At 34.5% G+C, this 26,310-nt stretch overlaps 5 protein-coding genes and 1 long non-coding RNA gene across 10 annotated transcripts; all 6 read left to right on the top strand.

Moving 5' to 3' along the window:
- Positions 1 to 1,269: 1,269 nt before the first annotated feature.
- Positions 1,270 to 13,094, top strand: LOC149702695 (uncharacterized). Of its 5 annotated transcripts, none has more exons than XR_016381809.1 (3): positions 1,270 to 8,754; positions 8,824 to 11,263; positions 11,367 to 13,094. XR_016381809.1 is itself a non-coding variant. In XM_089866585.1 (3 exons), the coding sequence occupies exons 2-3, from the start codon at positions 8,495 to 8,497 to the stop codon at positions 8,936 to 8,938; spliced, it is 375 nt and encodes a 124-aa protein (XP_089722711.1). In that variant the 5' UTR covers positions 1,270 to 4,875; positions 5,043 to 8,494; the 3' UTR covers positions 8,939 to 13,094. The 5 variants fall into 5 exon arrangements, 3 of the variants coding, with proteins under 3 accessions (XP_089722711.1, XP_089722712.1, XP_089722710.1); XR_016381810.1 differs by having other exon boundaries at positions 8,824 to 12,313; positions 12,395 to 13,094; XM_089866585.1 differs by having other exon boundaries at positions 1,270 to 4,875; positions 5,043 to 8,754; positions 8,824 to 13,094.
- Positions 6,188 to 8,105, top strand: LOC149702696 (zinc finger and BTB domain-containing protein 41-like). The gene is made up of 2 exons (XM_089867142.1): positions 6,188 to 6,359; positions 7,870 to 8,105. Exons 1-2 carry the CDS (start codon positions 6,188 to 6,190, stop codon positions 8,103 to 8,105), a joined length of 408 nt encoding a protein of 135 aa, XP_089723268.1.
- Positions 13,095 to 15,519: 2,425 nt separating the features above from the next.
- Positions 15,520 to 17,030, top strand: LOC149702694 (uncharacterized). The gene is made up of 2 exons (XR_016381811.1): positions 15,520 to 16,630; positions 16,703 to 17,030. It is a non-coding gene; the product is annotated as an uncharacterized LOC149702694 (long non-coding RNA).
- A 1,493-nt stretch (positions 17,031 to 18,523) lies between these two features.
- On the top strand, positions 18,524 to 22,729 carry LOC149702692 (uncharacterized). The gene is made up of 2 exons (XM_089866577.1): positions 18,524 to 21,658; positions 21,721 to 22,729. Exons 1-2 carry the CDS (start codon positions 21,184 to 21,186, stop codon positions 21,924 to 21,926), a joined length of 681 nt encoding a protein of 226 aa, XP_089722703.1. The 5' UTR covers positions 18,524 to 21,183; the 3' UTR covers positions 21,927 to 22,729.
- On the top strand, positions 19,476 to 20,847 carry LOC149702693 (zinc finger protein 711-like). Its single transcript, XM_089867141.1, has 4 exons — positions 19,476 to 19,609; positions 20,157 to 20,173; positions 20,250 to 20,408; positions 20,621 to 20,847. The coding sequence occupies exons 1-4, from the start codon at positions 19,476 to 19,478 to the stop codon at positions 20,845 to 20,847; spliced, it is 537 nt and encodes a 178-aa protein (XP_089723267.1).
- Positions 22,730 to 23,787: 1,058 nt separating the features above from the next.
- On the top strand, positions 23,788 to 24,806 carry LOC149702691 (uncharacterized). The gene is made up of 2 exons (XM_089866587.1): positions 23,788 to 24,125; positions 24,328 to 24,806. Exons 1-2 carry the CDS (start codon positions 24,056 to 24,058, stop codon positions 24,579 to 24,581), a joined length of 324 nt encoding a protein of 107 aa, XP_089722713.1. The 5' UTR covers positions 23,788 to 24,055; the 3' UTR covers positions 24,582 to 24,806.
- Positions 24,807 to 26,310: the final 1,504 nt, after the last annotated feature.

Genomic DNA, 26,310 nt, shown 5'->3' with positions numbered 1-26,310 from the left:
TCGCGTCAACTTAACCCTTGCTGAAGTGCCTTACAAATAATAATCTGCTCATCTATTATGGCATAGGAAATTTTTGTAACCCTGTTAATTTCTAATAAAAAAAATATCCCATCAACTGGTGCCATTGTTTCATTTAGATTTTGTAGAAAGAACAGTGTGCTAGCTAAGCCTCGATGTCGTCTTGTCAATTTAATTATTATAATGTTGTGATGGCATGCTTCGTCGTCTCATTGTTCCACCCTAACGCGCGATATCGTGTTAATGTTTTTAGATGCGAGTAGCGATTCGCAAACTCAAGTACCACCGATCATTCACGTACCAGTACCATTACGGGCCTCTAACCTCATTGAAATCAGGTCGACCAGACTCAGCGGATTTTCCGTCGGGCGACTTGTGGGTGTAGCTGGTTCAACTGATAAAAATCCAACTTTGCGATATACTTGCGAAATTTGCGGTGCTACCTTTACTCGAAAAGATAACGCCAATAGACACATGATCAAGCAACATTTAGATGGCAAACGTCATGTACCATATTTGCCTACCAATAAAGACAACTGATAAAAATTTCGATTTAAAGTGTTTTATAGTTGGTATTTTAAGTTTACTTTTCACGCGGACATTATTTTATAAAGAAGGGTTTTAAGTTTTTGGCCGCCATTTAAAAAGATGGCAACAAATCGAACCCAAAAGACCATTCAGCCCATTTATAGGTTAAGGAAACCAGTGTACTAAATATTTTTGAAATCGGTTGAAAAGCGCGGACTTTGTTGCATAGAGAAGATTTTTTACGTTTCTGGGCACCATTTTTTAAGATGGCTCCGGATTGGAAAAATCTTTCCTAGTACGCGCCTACTACTTATAAGTAACGTTCCTGCAAATTTTCAGCCTTCAAGGGCAAGCGGTTTGAGCTGGGCGTTGATTATCAGTCAGTCAGGACTTACTTCGAGCGGATTTACATTAAAATTGGTTTTTAGGTTTTACATCATTTTCTGACATGTTTGACGACAAAGACGTTGGTGCTAGCAGTCGATGGTGGTGCGATATATGTCAAAAAGAATTTTCCCGACGCTTTACGTTAAACCGACACATGGCAGACAAACATTCGGTTAAGAAGCAAGAGTTTCAATGTCACCTTTGCCTCAGAAAATTTTCACGAAAAGATTCGTTTAGAACTCATTATGCAATGAACCATCCGGATACATTATTTCAAGATTGAAGATGTGCACGGTTACTAAACCGAAGCACATACATGATAAATAGTTCCCTCATCATTAAGTACTCTATTAGCGCTTAACTATTTGGCAAGGCGCATGCGCTTGTGGAACGATATCCTATATTTACTAACCACAAATTAAACAATACCGAAACATAAACTACATCTACATGAGCCTCGGGAAATATTTTTTACTTTTAAATAAAAGTTTGTAAATATCATTTACAAACGCCGATTTTTACAGAGACGTTAACAGACGTCGTTGAACTAGTGCGGAACAGAAAGGGCACGGCGAATTTGAAATATCAAGGATACAGTTATTGTTTACATCGTATAAGACGTCAAACCCGATGGAAATGCGCCAAAAATCGAAACGGTTTCCATTGTAACGGGGCCCTTTTCACCACAAACGATTTAAGAAATCCTCATTGTACATCCTTTCATAGTCATCCACCCGAATTTTAATATTTTTCTAACATATTCTTTATTTCTTCAATAAAGTTTGATTTTCTCAGAATATTTAAGCATTTTCCTTGGAACGCTTACTTATTTCGATTTAGCTACTAACAACCATAAACTTACGAATATTTCTTGGTGATGTTGACATTTGCACACACATGTGTATCGAGTTCTATCTTTTAACCTTTCTTGCACTCTTTTTTTAGGTCTAATACAAATCGTTCTGAATAAGAAGGGTACCGAAAACTTGAAATTTTTCGGTTACGAATACTGCTTAAAATACAAAGGGACTTCGACAATCAGTTGGCGTTGCATAAAAAGTTGCGGGAGTCGTTGCAAGGGTATTCTAACAACCAGCCTAGATTTAACGAATCCCAGAACCTCCCATTTTCATAATCACCCACCATCTTGATGTCTTTTAATTAAATCAAAGAAATAAATAAAATTTTATTTTTAAAAACTATGGTTACTGTATTATTGTTTCATCATAAGATATGTTCCATAAGTTTGTCACTGGTTTCAAACTGGAGCTTGTCATGAAGTGATTGAAGTACGTCATAGATTCGAGGTAAAGCGACGGACGCCTGGTGAGGCGCTGTCAAAGGCTTAGTAATGCAGACTAAATAGGACCTAGATGGAAGTCCAGCAAAATTAATTAACCGAGTGTAGGACTTCAATTCTCGCTTGTCGTTCTCGAACTAGCTCGAGTTGTAAGACTCTAGCACTATACGAAGTATAGGTGCTATCATCCTTATGGAACATATCTTATAAACTTATGTTCAATTTATGATTTTATTTTTGGTTTTCATTTGATCATATATTAATTAGTATTCTTTTGTTTAGACACAGTTATCGTCGTACCCAACAAGAAGAATAATAACAACATTAGGTACCAGGGTTACGAATATTGTATTAAATATAATGGACTTAAACACATGAGATGGAGATGCCTGAAGAATAGACAATTATCGTGTAAAGGAGTCCTGCTTACCGATAACAATTATGGACAACCTACTCTCCTTCACGTCCACTCGCACAATCCAGAACCTAGTCTATCTCACGTAGCGACCAATGTATTTCAAAATCATTGATTAAAGCTAAACAGTTACTTAATTGTCTTACCAATTGTTTTATAGTCAATTACACGGTCCCTCTTTCCAGTTAGGCATTTTATTGTTTCATTTTGCTTGAATCGAAAATGAAAGATTCAATGCTTTTATTTGTTCAAATTGCGCAGATAAGGTCGAAGTTGTCGTGAATAAGAAACAGCACATAAACGTGATATACCAAGGTTACGAATACAGCGTACATTACAAGGGTTTACACAAAATACGGTGGCGTTGCCCTCGAAGTTCTTTGAAATGTAAAGGATGCCTTTTAACAGACAATAAGTGCGGTCAACCCCAGCCACTTATCTCTCATAATCATCCGCCTGGTCGAGATTATTAGAGATCTAAATAGAAATCGAGTGAAACATACCTGTCCCTGGTTGAATTTGTTAGAGTATTTTTTATTATAGTTACATTTTCGATGTATTCCAATGGAGCATAATATTTATTAAGCCCTATTTTTTACTATGTATAACACGGTTTACAAATAAATTATACCTATATTTTTTAATTGGCATGGTCTTTAATAACCTACAATTCTCACAATAAGTGAAATATTTGAAGCTAAGTAATATACATTCATAGGCACGATTCTGCTTGGAACATCATTAAAAATTGGTAATCAAGAAACCGAATTACCTGTAGTGAAAATAATTAAAACTACAAAAAATTTTGAACACTACAATCAACAAGCACCTAGTCGACGACCAGGTACTTACCACATTTGTGGACGATTCTTTGTTCGAAAAGATGGTATTTCGCGTCACTTGAAGAGCGTACATGGATTGTCACATGAAGGAAAGTCAAAAATGAAATTATCCTAAAATCATCTTCGCGTCAACTTAACCCTTGCTGAAGTGCCTTACAAATAATAATCTGCTCATCTATTATGGCATAGGAAATTTTTGTAACCCTGTTAATTTCTAATAAAAAAAATATCCCATCAACTGGTGCCATTGTTTCATTTAGATTTTGTAGAAAGAACAGTGTGCTAGCTAAGCCTCGATGTCGTCTTGTCAATTTAATTATTATAATGTTGTGATGGCATGCTTCGTCGTCTCATTGTTCCACCCTAACGCGCGATATCGTGTTAATGTTTTTAGATGCGAGTAGCGATTCGCAAACTCAAGTACCACCGATCATTCACGTACCAGTACCATTACGGGCCTCTAACCTCATTGAAATCAGGTCGACCAGACTCAGCGGATTTTCCGTCGGGCGACTTGTGGGTGTAGCTGGTTCAACTGATAAAAATCCAACTTTGCGATATACTTGCGAAATTTGCGGTGCTACCTTTACTCGAAAAGATAACGCCAATAGACACATGATCAAGCAACATTTAGATGGCAAACGTCATGTACCATATTTGCCTACCAATAAAGACAACTGATAAAAATTTCGATTTAAAGTGTTTTATAGTTGGTATTTTAAGTTTACTTTTCACGCGGACATTATTTTATAAAGAAGGGTTTTAAGTTTTTGGCCGCCATTTAAAAAGATGGCAACAAATCGAACCCAAAAGACCATTCAGCCCATTTATAGGTTAAGGAAACCAGTGTACTAAATATTTTTGAAATCGGTTGAAAAGCGCGGACTTTGTTGCATAGAGAAGATTTTTTACGTTTCTGGGCACCATTTTTTAAGATGGCTCCGGATTGGAAAAATCTTTCCTAGTACGCGCCTACTACTTATAAGTAACGTTCCTGCAAATTTTCAGCCTTCAAGGGCAAGCGGTTTGAGCTGGGCGTTGATTATCAGTCAGTCAGGACTTACTTCGAGCGGATTTACATTAAAATTGGTTTTTAGGTTTTACATCATTTTCTGACATGTTTGACGACAAAGACGTTGGTGCTAGCAGTCGATGGTGGTGCGATATATGTCAAAAAGAATTTTCCCGACGCTTTACGTTAAACCGACACATGGCAGACAAACATTCGGTTAAGAAGCAAGAGTTTCAATGTCACCTTTGCCTCAGAAAATTTTCACGAAAAGATTCGTTTAGAACTCATTATGCAATGAACCATCCGGATACATTATTTCAAGATTGAAGATCAAAACAAATACGTTCCATTAACTTACGAAAAAAAAAGAAATGTAATAATATATTTATCTGTTAAAATTTATTAAAAATGTCTGACGTCTGTCAAAACCTACGCTCGCTTTAACTTTTCTTGATATACGCTTTTGTCTTTGTTTATTTCTGTGTGTTTTTTTCTTTACCTGGAACAAATCATTGACAGAGATTGTTTATTTTCTTTTAGGTAACCAAAGTGTGCATGGGGTGTATTTACGTAAAGCCCCTCGCAAACAAGTCACTTGCCATTTTTGTCATAAAAAATTCTGCAACAATTACACTTTGAATCGACACCTAGCTGACAAGCACATAGGAAGACCAAAATTGAGTTGTCTGTATTGCCCGACACTTTTTAAACGCAAAGATAATTTGCAATCTCATATGTTCTTAAAACATCGGGAATTCATGGACCAAGTGGATTAACCTTCATTATGCTCGGGAAAGTGTCCCTTGGAGAGTTCTCTTCATTTGTATGAAATTCTTGAAGTGATGAACACTTTTCTTTGTGCAGCTTGAACCAAAGTAACTACTAAATAGCCGTCTCCATGTAACACAGTGTACTATAGTCTTACTTACGTGTATTAAACGTGTCTATTTATTTGTCAACCAACCATTGTTGTGTCTTAGTTTATTACAATTCACGATCATACATAATGATTTTTATACCCTTTCTAATTCGAAGATTATCGCGTTTTTCCATTTAGGTTTTGATTTGAGCATTAATTCAAGATCATACCCATCACGTCGTGCCATTTGCAAGTTTTGCAACAAGGCCTTTTTCGACAGATATACTCTAATTCGTCATATGAAAACTATACATACTGAAGTTCAACCTGAATTTTCGTGTCAATTTTGTGGCAAAACTTTTAATCGAATGGATAATCTCAAGAAACACGAAGCTACTCGACATTCGAAATCATTGTTACAAAAAGCCTTACAAAATTATTAAGTTTGGCTTATGTACAATTTTTAAATTTGATACTATTTTTGGAGAAGAAATCTGCCAAATGATAAGCTCCCGATGAATTGAAAGCCACATTTCTAGCTTATCAATCTATATTATTTTTTAAAATGGTACCATTTAAGGCTATTTTTATAATCTCATATTTTTATCATTAAGTGTTAAAACGCCAAACGTTATTTCGTTGTACTGGCATAATCTTTAATGTTCAATAAAAATTTATTTTTAATACTTCATTGACGCGTTTTTATTATTAAGTGTCTGAATCACTTTATAATTTCGTGAAAATGTAACTTCACTAACCAGAGTGAAAATTAATTCCAGGTCGAAGGTCACTTAGATCATTCAAGAATTCGTTACTTAGCTACGCGATGGACGTTGCGGACAATTTCTCGTGTACAATTTGCGAGAAAATGTTCCAATCGAAACGCAACTTACAACGTCATATGATGACACATATGAAAGACAGGCCAAAGTTTTGTTGTCAATTTTGCGGTAAAGCATTTACTAGAGAAGATATTATAAAGAGACATTATCTTAATTGTAAGTCTTATCCGACAAATTATTGATTCCATTTGTACCATTCGCATTTAGCAAAATAAAAACGTATTTTGATAAAACAAAAGAAGTGTTCGAATTTATTTATCCTTGGCCCAATAATTTGTAAGGCTTAGGTCGCTTAGCGTCGACAACTATTACTAACTCACCGCGATTGTTATGCCAATATTTAGATGATTTCATGTGGATTCGACTTGCAAATCGCTTCAACTCTGCGTCGAGGAGACGATCAAAAGACAAATCAGGGGCGAAATATAAATCGATAACGTGCGATGTTTGTGGCAAGGCTTTTTTCGACGTCTCCACGATGCGACGTCACAGGGAACAGCACACGAAAAGCCGTTACAATTGCGACTTGTGTTCTAAATCCTTTTCGCAAAAACACTACCGTGATCGACATCGTCAGTTCATTTGCGGCTCACGAGAACCACCAGATACAAACTAAATTACAAACCTGACATTCTTAAAATGTGCCAAGTGATTTTTAAAAATGTTAATTTTATCAGACTGGTAACGAGAAAACAATACTATGTAAATATGTCTCCCGCAGCTTTTGCTTTGTATAGATCAATACCGTTGTAATCCACCTCGGGTCCCACTTGTAATATATTTTAATTGTAAAATAAATGTATTTTCATTAATTATATTTTCAAATTATTCTATACAATCTGCAACGGATAAACCCTGAGTTACCAATCTTGTTATCATCTTTATTACGCAATTAGCTGAGAGATATATATTGATTACTATCCTCGGGTTATTTTATGGGAACTGAACTTATTGTTCTGCATTGAACTCCATTTAGAAACCGTATCAATATTCAAAATTATGATGCTTATTTTCGTGGAAAATTTACTTCTTAGTCGGTTAAATGGCGTCATGTCTCACTCTCACGTGCAATGTGACACGTCGAGCAACACCAAATAAACCGCGAACGTTTTTCACGTCGTTAATGTTCGAAAGGTTATTAAAGCAAGGCGCTCGCTTTATCGCCACGATTAGAAATGTTGTTGAAGACGGTTATTAAATTACATTATAATTAATACGTAGTAGTTACTATTATTTTCTTTAATTTTGAGTTTTAGGCCTTGTTATGTTACAGCGCAGCCCTTAACATTTCCTTCCCACCCTTTTCAGGTTACGTTGTTTATGACTCGTGTCTGGCGGTGGCATCAACGAATTCGTCTCAAAAGTACTACCAATGTGATCAATGTCTCAAATCATTTACTAGAAAATGGTATCGAGATAAGCACAAAGCAAATTTTTGCATGTTCAAATCTGGCACTTAACGAAATAAGATTTTATGAAATATTTGTGTTTACAATATGAGCAACTATGTTAATAAAAAACATTTGCTGTTATTCTCAAATGTAAAATGTGCTTTTAATGTAAAACGTCCGTTACAAATTTTAGGCCCGTCTTACGAATATTTTTGAAGAAATCTCTCCCAAGTTACAATTACGGGACATGTACTAATATAATTTTTTTCTTTCAGATTTTGTCCAAGAATTCATATTCAAGTCGTTTATTAACAAGTCTGTTCGCGTGAGTGGCTTACCGACTTGCCCTCACTGCAAAAAGAGCTTCTACGATAGGTCGACGCTTTACCGTCACATGAGACGTCACAATACCGAACGCGAATGTTACAACTGTGACGTTTGTAACAAACCATTTACAAGACGCGACAATTTGTTGACTCATAAGCGCACCTTACACGCTTCAAAACGATGATGTTACGTCATGATATTTTTGATAGATTTTAGTATTAGTATCACTCATAACGGGAAATTACGGAGCTGGCTGTGGGGAGGAGCTTGTGACGTATCGCTTTACTGACGTCAGTATCCGCCCACATTTCATACTTAACTCATCCGGTACGGGAAATAAGTATTCCCTTTTGTCATCTCTATAATTTCCTGGCCTTACTTAAATAAGTGCCTTAAATAAACATAATGTTAACTACGTGCCTATGAAATTATACTTCACTCGTTAACAACAGGAAACCAATTGTTATTTTATAAAAAATGTAATATTTCTACGGGATGTTTTGATGGTTTTATTGATCTGAACTTTATTAATAGATTTTCTTCTAAGTAATTTAAACTTTTTCAAGAGATAAAATGGTTTTATTTGATATTCCATATATTTACTGTTGTGGTTCAATGCAATACATTTTGAACAAAACTTGCCTTTCTACAATACACAGTTGTATGAACACGTACAACTCTTGTTTGTCCAGTTTTATTCATATCGATTTGTTGTCTGTGTATCTTCCCTTCCAATCAGGCAAAAGAACAAAACGACGTGATCAATTTCAAACTCAAAGCCCCGTTTTCACCCTGGAAAAGAAAATGGAGAAATTTTTAAAACCTTCCACTCCGTAAGACTTTGAAATTCCGTACTTTTATGTTAAATACTTTCATTAACCTTTGGCCTTTTTTAACCACAGCCCCGTAACGTTTGATAGTGCACCACAAACAAACTACATCGTTACCAAATACGAGTGTGACGAAATGGGATACTTGAACCCCAACCCTTACAATTACCATCATCCTTGGACTTGATTCGATGAAATACTGAAATGAATTGAACTAAACCGAATCAAATATAACTATTTAATATACTCAAAAGTGGAACTCGAATATTTTGAGGGTTTAAGAAATTGGCTGAGAAATGTGTACTTCTTCCATGTTTTCTGAATCACACTTGTGTTCCAGTTTTAATTTCAAGTTAGGCTTAACATTTACAATTTATTGTGATTTTCGTAGTTGTTTTTCGGTCAATTTCTTAAACATTGTAAGGAATACACATACCGGTACTCATTTTATAATTATTTACCTTTCAGTGCTTTTAGAATTTCTTATGTAATAGTATTATGTTAGAAATTATGGTGATCAATTTTGAATAAATTAATTTTTTGTTATAATATTATTTAAAAAAATATTTATTTTTTCAAAGTTATACAGAAGTTTTGAGGTAAATTACGCTTTAAACAAACCATCCATATTTTAATTTTTCGTCGTAATTAGAGCAGATATTAATTAATTTATTAAAATATCTTACAGATCGTCCATTATGCCGTATATGTAACAAGACTTTCTACGACCGTTCAACTCTGAACAGGCATTTTAATAGACATTTAAAATCTCGACCTAAATATTCATGTCATATTTGCTACAGAGTTTTTAATCGATCGGACAGCGTGGCATTTCATATTAGAAGCAAACATCATGAAAACTTATAAATTAGCATATTGTAGCAGCAAAATGTAATACGGGTATGGATCGATATATTACGGTGATTTAAAAGATCTAATAAAAGTTTAAGAATATTTAAATCGACTGTAGTTGTTTATTTGGTGCAACTGAAGTCAACACAGAGTTCCATTTTGTTGTCTTTTAGTTTATTTATTATTTAACTATATTAATTGAATTAAATAATTTTTTTTTCAAAGCTCTAATGGCCGGACAGTATAGACCAGATTGTTCATTGTTTCTGCGGAATTTTTGCAACAATCAAGCGCAAGACGCACAGTATTTACAATATTTAAAATATCGCAAAATGCATATTTGTGAATTTTGCAACAAGATATTTGATCGTAAGGACAAATTGAACAGTCATAAGAAGTACGCCATGTGCAAAATTTAAATCACGTGTTATTCTAAAAATTGTCCAAAGTAATTTGTGTTTTATGAAATAATGAAATAGGCCTAGTATCAAGTGTCATTGAAAATTGTTCTGGGAAACTGGTTTTTGAATTATATTTAAATGAATTTATGTGTTACAACAAGATATTCGATCGTTAATACAAATTGAACCTTCACGAGAAGTACACCATGTTCGTTGAAAATTGTAGGAGATAAATTGTTTAAGGAAGTAGTAGGTATTTAAAATGAATTTAAGCTTTGAATATTTCTCTCTCAACTTATTCAACAGTAATGTAATTGAATATTAATTGGTTTTAAAATAATATATAAATAAATGTAAGTGTCAACTCATGAGTCGCTTTATTTATTAAACCCCTAACTTATGTATGGCAACTTTAGGTACAAATTGAAACATATTACAAATCTTGTGTAATAAATTATGCTAATGCCGTATCTATTTTTAGAAAATTTGATAGCTGTTCGAATGTCGCAAAATGGGGAGTACATTTGTAACTTATGCGGAATGGCTTTCGTCAAACTTCGACTTCTGAAGACTCATTTTGGATATACCCATAGAACATACCCCAGTAAATTTTCAATGTGAAAATTTACTTGAAATAACTATTGTAATGTGAAATAATCACAAATTCAAGACTTGAAAAAATATCTTTTGTAAGATTTAAAAAATAAACACAGTTAAGCAAAACCATTTCAAATTACGTTTATTTCGTTTTCTCAATCAAGACTATCTCGTGTTTTACTCATGGACTCATGACTCATCGACCGCGATTTTAATTTATAGATTTCGACGACGAAAATTACTTTGAATTGTCACGGTCGTTTAGTGATGATCGTTTCGTGTGCAATTTATGTGGAATGCATTTTACAACCAGGAGAGGAATGGTTAGACATAAAGCTGTGAAACATAGCACCACACCACAACAGCACTTTTGTGATATCTGCGGAAATGTTTACAACAGACGGGACAATTTGAGTGCCCATAAAGGCTACGCACATAATATATGGTGTGGTGAAGCCAGGCCTAAACGAAAATATCGTAAAAATTAGAGACTCGTAATTAACAGAACAAATAGTAAACTCACCACTCTTGAATATGATCTTTATTCCATCCGTACTGTAATGTATTTTGGAGAAATTAAACTGCAAATAAATATTACGTTCACAATTGCATCGTCTTGCAATCTTAATTTTGTCAACTGTTTGCTTGTTGTTTATATTTAGGTAAGTGTCGTACTTTGTGTTGTGATTGTTTCAAGTCGCAATATATATATATATAAGTCTATCCCTTAGAACACTTATTAATTATTTAATGTTTTTCTTGCAGGTTATCCGCAATTTCGTATGCTTCGAACAGCATCCGGACAAAAGCTTTGTTGCGTTTGTTACAAGTCATTTACAACCGTTGGTTCTTTGAAGCGTCATTTTCTAACTATTCACGGCAGAAATACTTTCCAATTTAAGTGCGATATATGTAATCGAACTTATTCCAGGAAAGACTCTTTGACCTTCCATCGAAAGCATCAACATAGATTGCGAAATTTTTAATAGTGTTGTTGCCAAGAATTTAATTAGCAAGATTTAGTTCAACCAAATGTTGGCAGACAACAATGTAGAGCATACGATAGATATTTAAATTGACTTTCATTTTCTACGATGGCAACAAGTTGCTTAAATTGTTTATAAATACACCAAATGTTTATTTACACAATAGATAACATAGTAAACTTAGTTATAACTTTAATCATACAAAATCGATTGAATGTTAGGCTCGTCTAGTTCTCGCTTGGACCACAAGTTTGATGACGAACGACACTTACTTGCTGTTGTGTTTGAAGTCTTACTTTATTGTTTTTTGTACCTTTAGACCACACTTTAACCTAAGGTCTATTTAGTCAATCATTTGCCAAAGAAATGTATAACCTAATATTTGATTAATAAAGTATTTATGTAAGCTTAACTGGCCAACTATCTTTAAAAACTAGAGGCAACTGTTGATAAAGGCCGGTCACTTAAAAGGTATACACATTCCAGATCTTAATTGCGAAGGGGAACCAGCTGCCATCAGATCATGCACCACCTGTAATCGAGTTTTTTCAAAACGATGCAATTTTTTGCGTCACATTCAATCAAAACACCGGGAGACACCATTACGATTCGGTTGTAAAATATGCGGAGTTCGTTACAGTCGCAAAGATACTTTGAAACGGCATTACAAAATTTGTCACAATACGGAGATAGGCCGTCACTACTCATAAACAGCACTAGCTCAATGTATATAAACAGACGCGAAATTAAAAGAATAGTTAAGTGACAAGAAAAAAATGTCTCTTTCTTTTTTCTTTAATTTTTCAGACAGCAATGTGATTGGAAAAAGAAAACCTGAACGATGGTGCAAATACTGTAATATGTCGTTCACTATCAGATGTAATTACTTAAGACACATGAAAAGTCAACATAGTAATACACGCGTTGTTTGTAAAGTTTGTGGCTCGGGTTTCCGTAGAAAAGACCAATTCGATCGCCATTACAAACGTTGTCACCCATCTTGACGCAAAACTTTGTCTTCACTCTGAGATCTAATTTATTTTATACTGATATACGCCCCGTTTGCATTGTTTGCGACATAGTTCTCCGTCTTAATTGACGCAAAACGAAATGTACAGTTATAATTATTTTGAAACAATCATTAAATACGTTTTACACGATATTTGTCTATTGTACAATTTTTTCATGAAGAACAATTCTGAATAAATTTTAACCACACTTAATTGTTTTTCAGCCTTCAGTGTCTTTGATGAACCTGACCGATGGTGCAGAGAATGTGACTTGGTCTTCACTATAAGATCTAATTACTTGAGACACATGAAAAGTAAACATACTAATTTACGCGTTGCCTGTAAAATTTGCGGCGCTATTTACAATCGAAAAGACAACTTGAATAGCCATTACAAACAAAGTCACCCGGAACAATTGCTTTCTCGAAGCGAGACAATTTAAAGTGTTATTAAGATTATTTCAAATGACAATAAAATATTCCATTATTTGTAAAAATTCGCTACCGAGTTCACTGTAGTTAAGTACTTACTATAAAGACGCGTTAAATTAAGCTTACAAATTAAAAAAAACTTATTTTGAAAATCGCAGCATTTCACTGAACAATCGCTGAATAATGGTATCTTCAACTTTCAGGTTCAGATCATAGTTACATTGGGAAACCAGTTGCCGAACGAACATGCACCATATGTGACATGGTTTTTTCAACTCGCTGCAGTTTCTTGCGTCACCAAAATTATGAACACATCAATAAACAGGACTTCGTGTGTACAGTATGCGGAGACTTTTTCACGCGCAGAGATACCATGAGACGGCATTACAAAGTTTATCACGATATGAAATGGAAATAAACAGTTTATATTTTGCAAACGATGTATAAATACAAAATATGCAAATAAATTGTAACAAGGGAGGGTGCATTTTATTTCATCATTCCTAGATCTCATTCTTATTACCATAAGTTCATAAGATGTACGTTTGTTTATCTATTTTATAAATTGAGCATCTTGCATTCCCTTTTTAAACTCGAAAATATTTCAATTGTCATAAAAAATCCGTCATCATTGGTAATTTTTTCATACTTTAGATAATATTTCTGATACCAGATCGTGTAACGTGTGCGGTCTTGCATTTTCCACCACTAGTAACTATAGGAGACACGTCAGATGCAAACACATTAAAACGCAATACTTTTGCAATATTTGCGGAACTGTGTACATGCGGTTGGACAACTTGAACCGCCACCGTAAAATCGCACATGCAATCATTCACTAATTTGCCTTAATGTATAAAATTGCCATTGCAATAAAACGTATCATTCATTTGATGTGTATAGTTAATACTTCGTAACGCCAATAACTGTCAAATATCGACGCGAGACTTTCAACTAATTACAATTCAGGTCATAAATTAAATTTGTATTCTACTACTTTTAATTTTACCAGGAATACCCAGAGAAATGTTAACGCAGGAAGTAGTGGTAAACAATGAGATAATGTTCTCGTGCAAAGTATGTTACAAGCCCTTCACCACTAAAGGATCGGTTTATAGACATTTGCGTGTGAAACACAGCGATTCCAAGACTAAGTTTTATTGCACAAGATGTGATTCTAACTTCAACCGTTTAGATAATCTAAGGTTTCACGAATCATCAGTTCACAATATCAAACCACCGAAGTATAGAAACGTTTAAATAAGCTTTGAAGGCCACAAGATTCCTGGTGACAGTATAAGAGAATAAAATGTAAAACGTGTCATATAACATGAATGAATAAATCAAATATTTTTCTTAAGTAATTAATGTGAATTTATTAAGGTATTGCGTAGGGTAAGAGGGGATTTTATTTGTTGAAAAAGTCCACGAAACTCTTTAAATAAATAAATTCCTAATAAGACCAACCCTTTCAGTACCAATTCCGTACCGTGATATTAACCTTTCTCGAAAAATAGATATAAAGGTTTAAGATTGTTAATTATGCCTAATTTTTTTCCAATGGTTACTTGGTGGCAGGAAGTGTCTAAAAATTCTCTGGTACGATTGACACTTTATAAGGAACAGATACTAATTACCTCTTGGTTCTTTCAGGTTCATCGGAAGGCGAATCTACCGGAGATTACTTAGTTAGCGAAGACTCTCAGGGAAAAGAGTATGGTGGTCTGCATTACTGCAAACAATGCAGCGCAGCGTTTACTCTTAAAGGCAGTTTAACGAGACATTATAAGACGAAACATGCTTCGCAAAAGGCCTTGTTCGGATGCCGATTTTGCTCTCGTATCTACAACAGACTAGACAATGTCAAAATGCACGAGAAAACTCATCACGAAGTAAATTCCATCCTTGATAACCTTAATGGCTTCCACTAAAAACGATACAGATTATTTTCATAAAATAACTTGGTGCTGGATATTTTATAATGGTGTTGGAAATATTTATGCCTTAATGTACAAATCAAAATATATTTTTTTCTAAAAATCATTTCATAAAATAAAGTTTTGGGCCTATTTAGCTCCGGGCTAACATTTGGGCTATAAACTAACAAATCTTTCGTTTATTTCGGTGTATACTTTTCGGAATCGCGATTGGTGATCGGTATTTAACCTCTTTGGGAAGTTCTGTTAGGTATAACCCTCTGTTTTTATTGACTTTTATTATATCTTCTTGTACAAGTCACCTACGTAATTAACCCTACAAAATTTTCAGTTAAGCTTCGCAACATCGCCGGGACGCGTATTAAGAAGGAAAACCTTACCCTTGAGCTCCTTGATGCCGGAAGTACTTATTCGAGAAGTTCCCGGGCCTGTCCAGTGTGTGGCCGAGGTATATTTTGCGACCCTAGTTAACAAGTTTTAAGTTCCTTAGTATATTAATTAAAATAACAAATTCCAAAAAAGGATTTGCGTGTTCCCGAAATTTGCGACGACACGTGAGAGAGCAGCATTGCGACGCCCCACCGGAATACATTTGCGACTACTGCCCTTTTGCTTCCAAACGCGTTGAAGTTTTAAGTAGACACCTGAGATCCGTCCATGGAATTGAAAAATTTGTTGGAAGACGTAAAATTACGCGAGATCTTACTACATTTGATTATTGAATAATTCTTTAAAATTCAGAACCTTACGATTCAATTTTGCGCCAAATATAAATTTAAAGTGTTATATAGAGGGTGGTTTAGCTTAATGTCAGTTCCTCGCGTTTCAACGTTCAACAGCGGACATAGCGTAAGCCTCTTCGGTCTAAATAAGAGGGAAAGACACGGGGGGAACATTTTGCCTTCCATCTCGCCTCTCGGCGCCTGCCTCTGGCGTTTTCGATCCAGAGAGTACGCAGAGACGGCTATCAACCCCCTCGTATGTCTACCCCCTTTTTTACACCGAAGAGTCACATAAAGGACTTATGTGCCTTACTAAACTTCATAATCGATGGGGCAACTACCCAATCTACTATTTTTCTGAGGGATATAACATATACATGTATGTTATTAGGTTTTATACATTTGATTATTTATATACATTCGGCGGAGGATATAAATAGGATGGTTTAGAGTATATATAAATATATATTTTTGAACAACAAACAAACAAACAAATATTAATAACATGGCCTTATGAGAATGTGTGTCCAATTTAACTCAAGACCGTCCGCATTGTTTTAATTTTTAGTTTTTGTTTTGTATTGCGTATTTAATAACAAAATTCATGTATTACATATATTTCGTCAACTGCCAAAATAAATAAATAAATACGATTCTATATATTTCAAATAATGATATTTTGCAAGGGAATTTTAATAGGCATTATCTTAATTATAATTTAGGCAACAGGAGATGATATATTCTTTTGCATTAATAATAAATTAATAAGAAACTAACACATTTATGTTTTGTATATTTTTTATGCTTTTCGTTTCCAAAATCATGTATCATGTAAAATCTTCAGTCATGTTAAGAAAATACTATCACATGCGAAAGAAACGGTTTTGCGCCAAAGCCAGAACTTACACTTGCGAATTGTGTCTTCTAGCTTACACCGAGAAACGTAATTATTTTTAATTAATTTTAAGTTTTTAATTATGAAATTATTTTAATGTTTTTTCAACCGTTAATTAAGGTAATTTGCGACGTCATATAAAATTAAAGCATCTACCACCCGGTGCTACTTTGATTCCATCCAGACGTATTGCCTTGGACCAATTAGCGGCCTTAAACATGGGGATTGAAATGGAATAGAAGGCGAATGTCTTAATTAACACATTCCAAATGTTCATCTAAAGATTACTTATTATAAAATTCAAGTTTACGGTTATGGGTACAGATTATAAGCATTTTCATGTGGTTATTATTGGGAGTTGTTATCGTTATCGGGGGCATCACTATTTTTATATATATTGAACACGAATTTATTTGAAATAATAAAGTTGAAATGTTTTGCCAAAGAATCTGGGTTTGATTTTATTTCAGTGTAAGTACAATTGCTGTGAGTATATTTGTAAATGCGTTGCGTTTTATTTTATTGATTTATTTTTTTATTAAAGTGGACTTAATCTAATTCAGTATTCTTTTATTTAGGTCGATACCGTATTAAAAACAAGTCATTTAAGAAGAAAGCTGGAAAAGATTTCGGTTGTATATTTTGCGACGCTGCCTACACGGACCGTTCAAGTTTGAGAAGACACCAAAGAACTAAACACCAAAAATCTCTATTTTTCTGCGAAATTTGCGGGTTTTCTTACACTAGATTAGATTTGCTACAACACCATCGCAAATCTTCTCATAATCTATGACGATGTTTACCTAATACCTAATATTTATGTAGTTCTCAAATTAGGCTTAAGTCGTTGCTTACTCCTTCCAAATGAGCTAATAAGCCTAACTTCCTATTATTCATAGCTCAATTTTTGATGACACTTTGCACGTAAAAAGCTGTTGTTCATACAGTTAATTGGAATCATTGTGTTACATCCATTTTCACTCAACGTATCTAGGCGGGTTTTGTGGGAGGAGCTGGACTAACCTTTATGTTTGACGAGTTTTACCTCTATCTCGTGTTGCTACCAAATAATGAAATCACTGTAAGAAAGAGGTAAGAAGAGTTATGAAGCGTGACGTATAGTGAGTTCTCAAGCCCTGCCCACAAAACCCGCATAGATATTAACAAGGGAGATACGGGGGGGGCGCAATGATACCAATTAGCTGTATGTATTCCTGTTCATGTAAGTGACGCGACCTGTTCTCACTCGTAGGCTTTAAATATCGAGCTTTACTTAAAAACTGCATGCCCACCAAATCAACTGTTTTGCAGTGAACTAGTCAGTCATTACTCCTAAGCCTATTAGTGTGAATAAGATGTGTCAAAGCCTTATTGTTTGTTGCTTGTGCAAAATGTTTCCGCATTTTAAAAATAAGATCTCTTCATTGTACATAAACTTAGTCATCATTCGCTTAAACACCAAAGATTTTATTAATTGCGAAATTCAACCCTGCACCAAATATTGTATATTTATATCATTAAAATTAATTATTATTACTAAATTGCAATTTATTAAATGTTCTCTATATTTAAATAAAAACACTATCAGATAATGTTAGTAGGTAGGACAATGATTGTTGCTTCTAATTCTACGCCAGTTAAAACAATGGCGGCTTTCCATCCTGTTTTATTAATAAAAACTACTATATTTAGGAGGTTACATTCTACTTCCGGGGAATCGTTACGGATGTACGTTGTGCAACGCCTCCTACACGGATAGGAGTAATTTGAGACGTCATCAACGCGTCAAACACGAGAACAGTATCATGTTTTGCGACCTTTGCGGAAACTCCTACGGTCGTAGCGATCATTTAAGACTCCACGAACAAACCGTCCATAAAATATTTAGACCATCATCATACGGGTCCGGGAACAAATCAAATTCAAACAGTTTCATTTCTTAAGTTTTTGAAAATATTAATATTATTATTTTCATTTTTATTATCAGAAGGGGATAATAAGAGAAGTGAGTCATATGAGTGCAGGATTGTACAGTGAGTTCAAAAATACCCTGAAAATTCGGGCAACCAGGGGGCAAGAGGTAAGATGGAGGGGGTAAACCTAATGATGCTTCACTGAAAGTATACCAAGTGTCATCCTTCTCTAATTATTCCCTTCCGTTTTTTTTATTAATTAAAAGTTACTAGATTAGGTACACTTCCATTATTATCAAAATGTTATCAAAGTTAAGTTAGTTCACATATGCCTTAAGATTGGTATTTTTCTACAAGGCTTAACAAAGTGATAAATATACTTAGAATTTGGCTTAGTGTCGGTGATGAAGGATTGATGTGCATTATCCATTGTATATAATTCATTGCTTACAGTTTACTAACTTCATCGCCCTTGCTAAGCCTTTTTCACATTTAAAATGTAATTGAACAATTATTAATAATATTGGGTTGGTTATGGGTTATGGGTATGGTTATATTTTGCAATTGTTACTAGAAAGCAAGTTGTTATAATGGTGCTTTAAGGGATTAAAAAAAAATAATTAGGCCTATTGAATAATTGCAATCAAAATATATTTTTATATAAGAATGACTTATATAATACGGGAATTTCAAAACGGAATAATAGATCTATTTTTGAGCAATTTTTTACGAAATTTATCTTGTTGGAAAACCGGTGAAAGTTTAATACTGAAATAAAAAATTTGTTTTATAATCTTTAATTGGATTTTTATTGACTCTAATAAAAAATTTAACATTTTTTATTTCATATAGGCATGCGACTTTTAGTTGTTTTGATTGCCTGGTTTGAATGATCGCGTTACATGTCGCGTAATAACCATTTTTTGTCCCAACATTTTCAAGGTATCCATCTGTTCAAATGGGTGGGTGAAGTGACTGATATGGTGAAAACCAGGACTACCTATCAATGCAGTTTTTGCCCATTGTCCTATACGGACTCGGCCAATCTTCGACGTCATGTTCGTAACGTTCATCCTGGTAACGTCAGACCACCTGGCCGACCTAAAGCCTCAATGTTCGTGCCAGTATCACGTGTTAATGTAGTCCCTAAGAAATTTTAAGCTATATAGTTTAGTTAATTAGTTTAATTACGAGCACCGTGATAATCCGAGGCAAGTATATGTATTTATATGAATTGAGATACAGTATAGATGTACATTCTTTTGCTTATAGTATTGTCACTGAAATAAAGCTCTTTATTTCCCCTTTCGGTTGTGGATTCTTTATACACTTTCAATTTTTTCTGCTGTTTTTAGGTTTATTGCAAATAATGATACACGACACCTAAGGTTTCAATCTTGAGTAGGGTTTATTTTTTTAATTAAACTTGTAATTCGCTGCTAGACAAGGGGGGGAGGCAAACACTAAGCTTAATCGGTGGACACGCTGTACCTTCATAAGACGTCTTTGACTGTAGCCTAACACTAGACAATGCTGTAATTAAAAATTGTAAACCGTAATCATTGTGTAGTGGTTAGCCCCTTGCTGTTTGATTACATTCAGGCAATACGGCTCGACATTAAACGCGTAAATAAACCACTGCAACTAATGAACACATGCAGGTTATCAATGTCAGAATGTATACACAGGACACACAGATTGAAAGGTTCATCATTGTCAACTCTAAAACTTACGCAATTTTTTTTTTATTTCAGGTATTCACATTTGTGAATACTGCGGTGCTACCTTTAGCTACGCTAACTCGAAGACCAGACATGTGAAAGCTAAACACATGCAGAAGATGTTGGCGTGTGATATTTGTCCTTACAGAACCAACAGATTGGAACATTTAAAGCGACACATGAAGTATGGCAGTTGTAGATCGCGAAAGAGGTTGTAAATCATTTTATTGCTTCAGCTTTTGTAAATGAATTTAAAAAAAAAAACTCATTTTTGTAAGTTGAATAAATACATGGAAGTTTAAAATTTATTGGTGGTTCATTCCTCATGTTCTAAACAAACGTTAACTAATTAGCATTAATTATTTAAAGTTTGGAGCGGATAATAACGTGTTTTATTTTTTCAGAGTTCATGTGGAATGTAACGGAAAGCAATTTGTCGACGCAGAAATTAAAATGCCGATTTTGTGACGCGACTTTTGCTTTTCCAAGCGGCCGATGCCGTCACGAAAAGACCCAACATTTTGATCAGAATGAACGCCTGGCTTGTGATTTGTGCAACCAACATTTTTCATCGATACGCTTTTTTGCCGTTCATAGACGCGCGGTTCATGGTATCAAAGACTTGGACTGAAATACACCAACGTTTCCCTCTGTTGCCATGAAGAATGAATGACCTGTAATATATCGCTTCCTGCGTTGAAAATGCCAAAACAAATGTCGCCAAGTAGTGCAAGCAATACTTTAATAAAACATGTTTATTTTTATTTGTTTAAGCCTTTGTTCTTCCATTATATTTTTTACTCTAGATAGGTATTTTAACACATCGATGTTTACAGGCAAGTCTTAATTTTCGGGAATAGAACTAACCATTTTTCCTCCCCAACCCTATTTAGATATACTGACCATAGCTACCAAGGCCGGTCTCTTAGCGGACATAAGTAAATCAACCGAAGGAGAGGATGACGCTATGGATGACGAACCAGCTTACGATAGTCCTTACGAAACTGGGAATAACGATTTTAACGACGAATATGACGAGGAAGATGATTACGATACCGATTTCGAACAAGGTGTTCAACAAGAAAATAGGAGTTCCGGTTCCAAAGAAGAAGGTCAAGAGGGCGTCGACGAAGAGGGAGAAGAAGGTCAAGAGGGCGTCGACGAAGAGGGAGAAGAAGAGGAAGGGGACGTTAGGCTCGAGGAAGGAGTCGAGTACTGCTTTTGTCGTTATTGCAGTTTGCCATTTGCCAACGATACGTCCCGAATCAGGCACGAAACCACCGTTCACAAGATCAAAAAGGTTATCCAGTGTGACCATTGTCCGTACCAGTCTACCAGGACCGATCGTCACAGAAAACATATGTTTGCAATTCATCAAATTGTCGTACCCTATCAAAGAAAACATACCGTGCGCAGAGCCGCTTCCCCACCACTCGCGGATGGTAATTATAGTCCTTTGCCATATTTTCCATCATGTAACACATCCACTTTCATTTTTAACCAGATTCAGAATCCCAAACTTCGGAAAACAACATATACCAGTGTTACGTTTGCGAGAAAATGTTCAAAACCAAGAGAAGCGTCATGAGACATACCAGAGAATTACATAGTGAAAACAGCGGGCACTCGTGCTCATTTTGCGGAAAACATTACACTCGTAAAGACAATTTGACGAAACACATTGAAACTGTCCATAACATTATTATGTAAAAGTGTTGTTCAAACGTGCATATAACCAAACCAAGTCCGAGTGGCTCTACATATTAATTTCACGCAATCTTTTATATTATATTATTTCACATTGTTAATTAGTTAATTAATTATTAATTCAAAGGTGTTTTCTTTCAATTATATCGTCTTATTATCCCTGATGGTTTATTGTAGTTTGAGCGTGATATACTTCAAGAGAAGTTGAAGTCTTTTTCTCTGGGTTTTTTCTATTTTGCAGTTTCGGAATCATTTATATTATTGGAACGGGACGACAGGCAAGAACAAGACCAAGAGTTTTTTGACTGTCAGTTGTGTCCCCGAAGTTTTTGTCACAGACGTTCCCTGTACCGTCACACGCGTGACAAACACCCAGAGCATTATCGAAAAATGTTTACTTGTAAAATTTGTAGTACCACCTTTAGCAGGGTAGATCAATTAAAAATACACGCCTTAGCCGCACATTCCGGGTTCGGGCCTTTGGAATAAATCGCAACATTATAACAGATAGTCGTACTTGAGAGCCTAAACTTCACTGTTGTTGAAGTTAATAATTTGTACCATCTAGTACAGGGCTAAAAATGTTTCTATTTCCTGGGCTGCGATGTACACGATAAAATATTAACTTTTTCTTTGCTTATTTCATAAATAATATCTGTTAAACATTAAAAACAAATCACTAAATAACACCGGTTAATACTGAATTTAAATGGTTTTTAACATCAGTATAACTTATGTGACCCATACGTTATTGTACAAAAAAATGACATTTGTAAAATAACAATAAATATACCAATTTCACAAAAGTATTATTAGCTTCATTGGTAATGGTATCATTAAGGCATGAGATTGTAAGTACAGTAAATGCTGTTTGTTTTCATTAATACACTAACTGCTGTTGTACTCTGGGCCCTTCCTTCTTTGTTTGTATAATTGCAGAGTCGACTAATACCTTCCAATGTCAAACTTGCTTCCAGTTTCTCCATAACCAAATTGAACTTGATCACCTAAAACCCGTACGATGGGTACCCACCACCTATTTCTGTTCTATATGTAACTGTTATTTTGCGCAACTCGAGTACTTGGAGATGCACAAACGATGTCTTCATCCCAACAAGGATGGATTAGAAATTTATAAACAACGAGACATGTACATTCTTGATAAAAGGGGCAAATAAATTTCATAATCCAAAAATTTCCCGTATCAGGAAATAACAGTTAATGCGGAATTTAAATAATTTTTAAGAAAAGTGTAATTGCATTCAAAACATATTTCACTCATACGTCACTGTACCAAAAATAACATTATTAACAATAAATATATCTTATTAAAAACCTTTTTTTTTTTTTTAAAGAACTGCTTCTTCATGGTCCTTATCTTTATTTTAAATATGAGGACCATGAAGTAGCAGTTATTTTTTTAAAAAAGTTTTTAATAAGTTTTAATAACAATGAAACAAGTTTTTAACATTTACGAATAAATAAAACAAAAAATTTCCTTCGATGGTAAGATTAGAGCCATGATAATGGAAGTACATTAAATGTTATTTGTTTTAATTAATACACTAATTGTAATTGTACAATGTGGCGTTTTTGTTTTTCTTCTATACTTGCAGAATTGTCTCCAAACATATTTCAATGCCAAACGTGTTTCCAGTTTTTCGATAACAAAATTGAACTTGATCGTCATATTTGCATAAAACCACTTCGCGGAGTACCCACCGCCTGTTATTGTTCGTTATGTAACTGGAATTTCTTGCAACTCGAATATTTGGAAGTGCACAAACGATGTTTCCACCCCAACAAAGATGGATTAGAAATTTATAAACATCGAGACATGTACTTTCTCGATATTAAACGCAAATAAATTAATTTGCACAGTTAAACCACACCACTCCACGCTTGCCAATGAATTTTGTGTATCACGAAATTTAATTTCTTACATTAAAAATAAAACTCAATGATGCGGATACTGTAGTTTTATTTGAAAATACACTTAATCAAAATGCTACGAATTTAAATAATTTCAATGCTGACATAAGTAATTAATTAGTTTTTTTTCAGATTTTTATAAAGCAACTTGTTCTCTTTGTGGCAAATCGTTTCAAAATTACTCCAATCTTAAGAGACACATGAAGGAAAAACACTTAAATGTTATTCCAGAAATTAAGTGTCCCCTATGTCAACAAACGTTCACACGAGGTTCGTCTTTAACCAGGCATTGTCAAGCTCAGCATAAAATTTGCATTTAGCACTTGTAATTTTAATTTTCAAAACATTACAATTGTAACTTGACGCTCAAAAATAAAAGGTTTCATATTAATTTACGCTTTATTTAAGATAATTAAGTTAAGTTAAATTAATGATGTTAAGATAAACTCTAGAAAGGTTATTTACTTTGCAGAGTTACAAGCGGAAAAACAAATGCCCTGCCAGGACTGCAACAAGTGTTTAGAATTACAAGCGGAAAAACAAACGCACTGCAATGAATGCAACAAGAGTTTCGCAAAGATGTTTAATTTTAAACGACACATGAAAGAACAGCACAAGAAGGAGGTCCCCGAGTACAAGTGCAATGCTTGCCAACGTGTGTTTAGTCGGTTTTATAACTACCAAAGACATTGCTCGGGAGTCCATGGTATTTATGTTGGCAATTAGAACTACTAATCTCTATTTAAATTGTGTCATGAAGTTTATTTTCGATAAACAACATTTCTTATTACAAGCCAACAGAGAAATATTTTAGACTCAACAACGTTTGTTTGGTTAGGCACATTGTGATAACAGCTTAAGGATCTTAAATTCAAATACCAAAGAACCATAAATTCATCCTGTATTGTATAAACAACTGAAACATTTGGAAATAAAGTTTTTTCATATTGATATCATTGATACTGTATTGTTGAACGCGGAGAACCATGTCTAAGTTCAGAACAAATGATAAAAATTTATTTTAATCCTGGGTTTTTTAGGTCAACTTTTTGATGGCGATTCATTTGAGTGTGGAAGCTGCAAAATTATTCGTAAACGATTTAGATATCGAAAAGATCTATTGAGACATATACGAGAGAAACATTCCAACCAAACACCTTACTTCGCATGCACCATTTGTCACGTGCGATTCAATCGTAACTCAAGTTTGCGTCGACATAACCGTGAAAAACACAACGTTTCAACAACTACGTTCGGAAAAAATGATTAAATCTCAATAAGACATTTCATTTCGTCAATATGTTCTTTTAGTTTAATTTAAAAAGTAAATTAAAAATTATAGATTACTTAATACGTCTCTTCGTTTATTTCCGTTAGTTTATAATTAAACCAACTGTCCATAAAAGCCACCAGAATTGAACCTAATTCGATTGTTTATAATACTTTCCTTGCAGATAAACAATGCCAATACTGCGGTCTATTTTTCAACTCGGCCTTAAATCGTCTTAGACACGAACGAAACCTACATTTAACTGATTGGAGCGTCAAATGTAAAAAATGCAAAGTAACGTTTACACAAAAGGACGTGTACTTGGCCCATAACGTTAATGAGCATAACTACAAATTCCGTCAAAGACAGATCCAGACGGACTTGAAGTTTAAATGCAAATATTGCAGTATGAGCTACACGACACGTAGCGGTAGAGCGTATCACCATCTAATGAGGCATTCGGACGAGTCCTCAACCCTCGAGAAACCTGATGTCGATAAAGAAAAACCCAAGGAATTTAACTACATAGTCGTGGGTGGAGAAAGACGATATCCTTGTCAATATTGCGACAAGATTTACTCTAATAAAAGTAACCGACGTTCACACATCAAACATCTTCACGCAAATGATCATAATCGTGATGCTTCCAAAGACAAGGATAGAGGTGATAATGACAACAACGAATTATTGGAGAATCAACTATCAGAAAGGGAAGTAATCGGCGAAGATCAAATCTTACATTCCCAAGAGGTTGTGATACAATTAGACGAGGGTGATAAGGTGGGCCCATCAAATTCTACCAAAAGCGACAATATCACCTCCAATGGTGTTTCAACTGCTTCTGGTGAATTGAATGTTGTTAGTTCCTCACAAAAGAAGCCCAGTACACCACGCATGAAATACTTTTGCAACGAATGTCCTCTCTCATATATTGATCGGTCCAGTTTATTTAGACATAAAAGAAAGAAGCATAAACAGTAATAAGCGCGGCAGTAAGATTTAATCTCGTTTCAATCCTCTTTGTTGCATTATCATGCAATTAAGTAAATAATTATCATTCGTCAAACGCTGACGCGTGTAACGTTTTTTCAACTTATTTAATTTTAAATTTAAAATGACGATAACTATTTGTTGTACTTATAATCGTTGCGCGAAGATATAAGACTTGCTGATTGTTATTACAAA

This window comes from Phalangium opilio, unplaced genomic scaffold, assembly GCF_054372755.1.
Source record: "Phalangium opilio isolate 3A_F unplaced genomic scaffold, DU_Popi_V2 ptg000017l_1, whole genome shotgun sequence".
Classification (NCBI taxonomy): Eukaryota; Metazoa; Arthropoda; class Arachnida; order Opiliones; family Phalangiidae; genus Phalangium; species Phalangium opilio.
The sequence above is the reverse complement of the archived record's forward strand: the minus strand, read 5'-3'. Positions and strand labels throughout refer to the sequence as shown.

Excerpts from the sequence above, each read along its gene's own strand:
- LOC149702696 (XM_089867142.1), top strand. The coding sequence starts at position 6,188 with ATGGACGTTGCGGACAATTTCTCGTGTACAATTTGCGAGAAAATGTTC. Across the intron at positions 6,360-7,869 it reads AAAGAGACATTATCTTAATT|ATTTTGTCCAAGAATTCATA; the intron begins GTAAGTCTTATC and ends TTTTTCTTTCAG.
- LOC149702693 (XM_089867141.1), top strand. The coding sequence starts at position 19,476 with ATGGTGAAAACCAGGACTACCTATCAATGCAGTTTTTGCCCATTGTCC. Across the intron at positions 20,409-20,620 it reads GCGACACATGAAGTATGGCA|AGTTCATGTGGAATGTAACG; the intron begins GTTGTAGATCGC and ends TTATTTTTTCAG.
- LOC149702695 (XM_089866585.1), top strand. The coding sequence starts at position 8,495 with ATGGTTTTATTTGATATTCCATATATTTACTGTTGTGGTTCAATGCAA. Across the intron at positions 8,755-8,823 it reads TTTTTAAAACCTTCCACTCC|CCCCGTAACGTTTGATAGTG; the intron begins GTAAGACTTTGA and ends TTTTAACCACAG.
- LOC149702692 (XM_089866577.1), top strand. The coding sequence starts at position 21,184 with ATGGATGACGAACCAGCTTACGATAGTCCTTACGAAACTGGGAATAAC. Across the intron at positions 21,659-21,720 it reads TTCCCCACCACTCGCGGATG|ATTCAGAATCCCAAACTTCG; the intron begins GTAATTATAGTC and ends ATTTTTAACCAG.
- LOC149702691 (XM_089866587.1), top strand. The coding sequence starts at position 24,056 with ATGAAGGAAAAACACTTAAATGTTATTCCAGAAATTAAGTGTCCCCTA. Across the intron at positions 24,126-24,327 it reads TCAACAAACGTTCACACGAG|AGTTACAAGCGGAAAAACAA; the intron begins GTTCGTCTTTAA and ends TTTACTTTGCAG.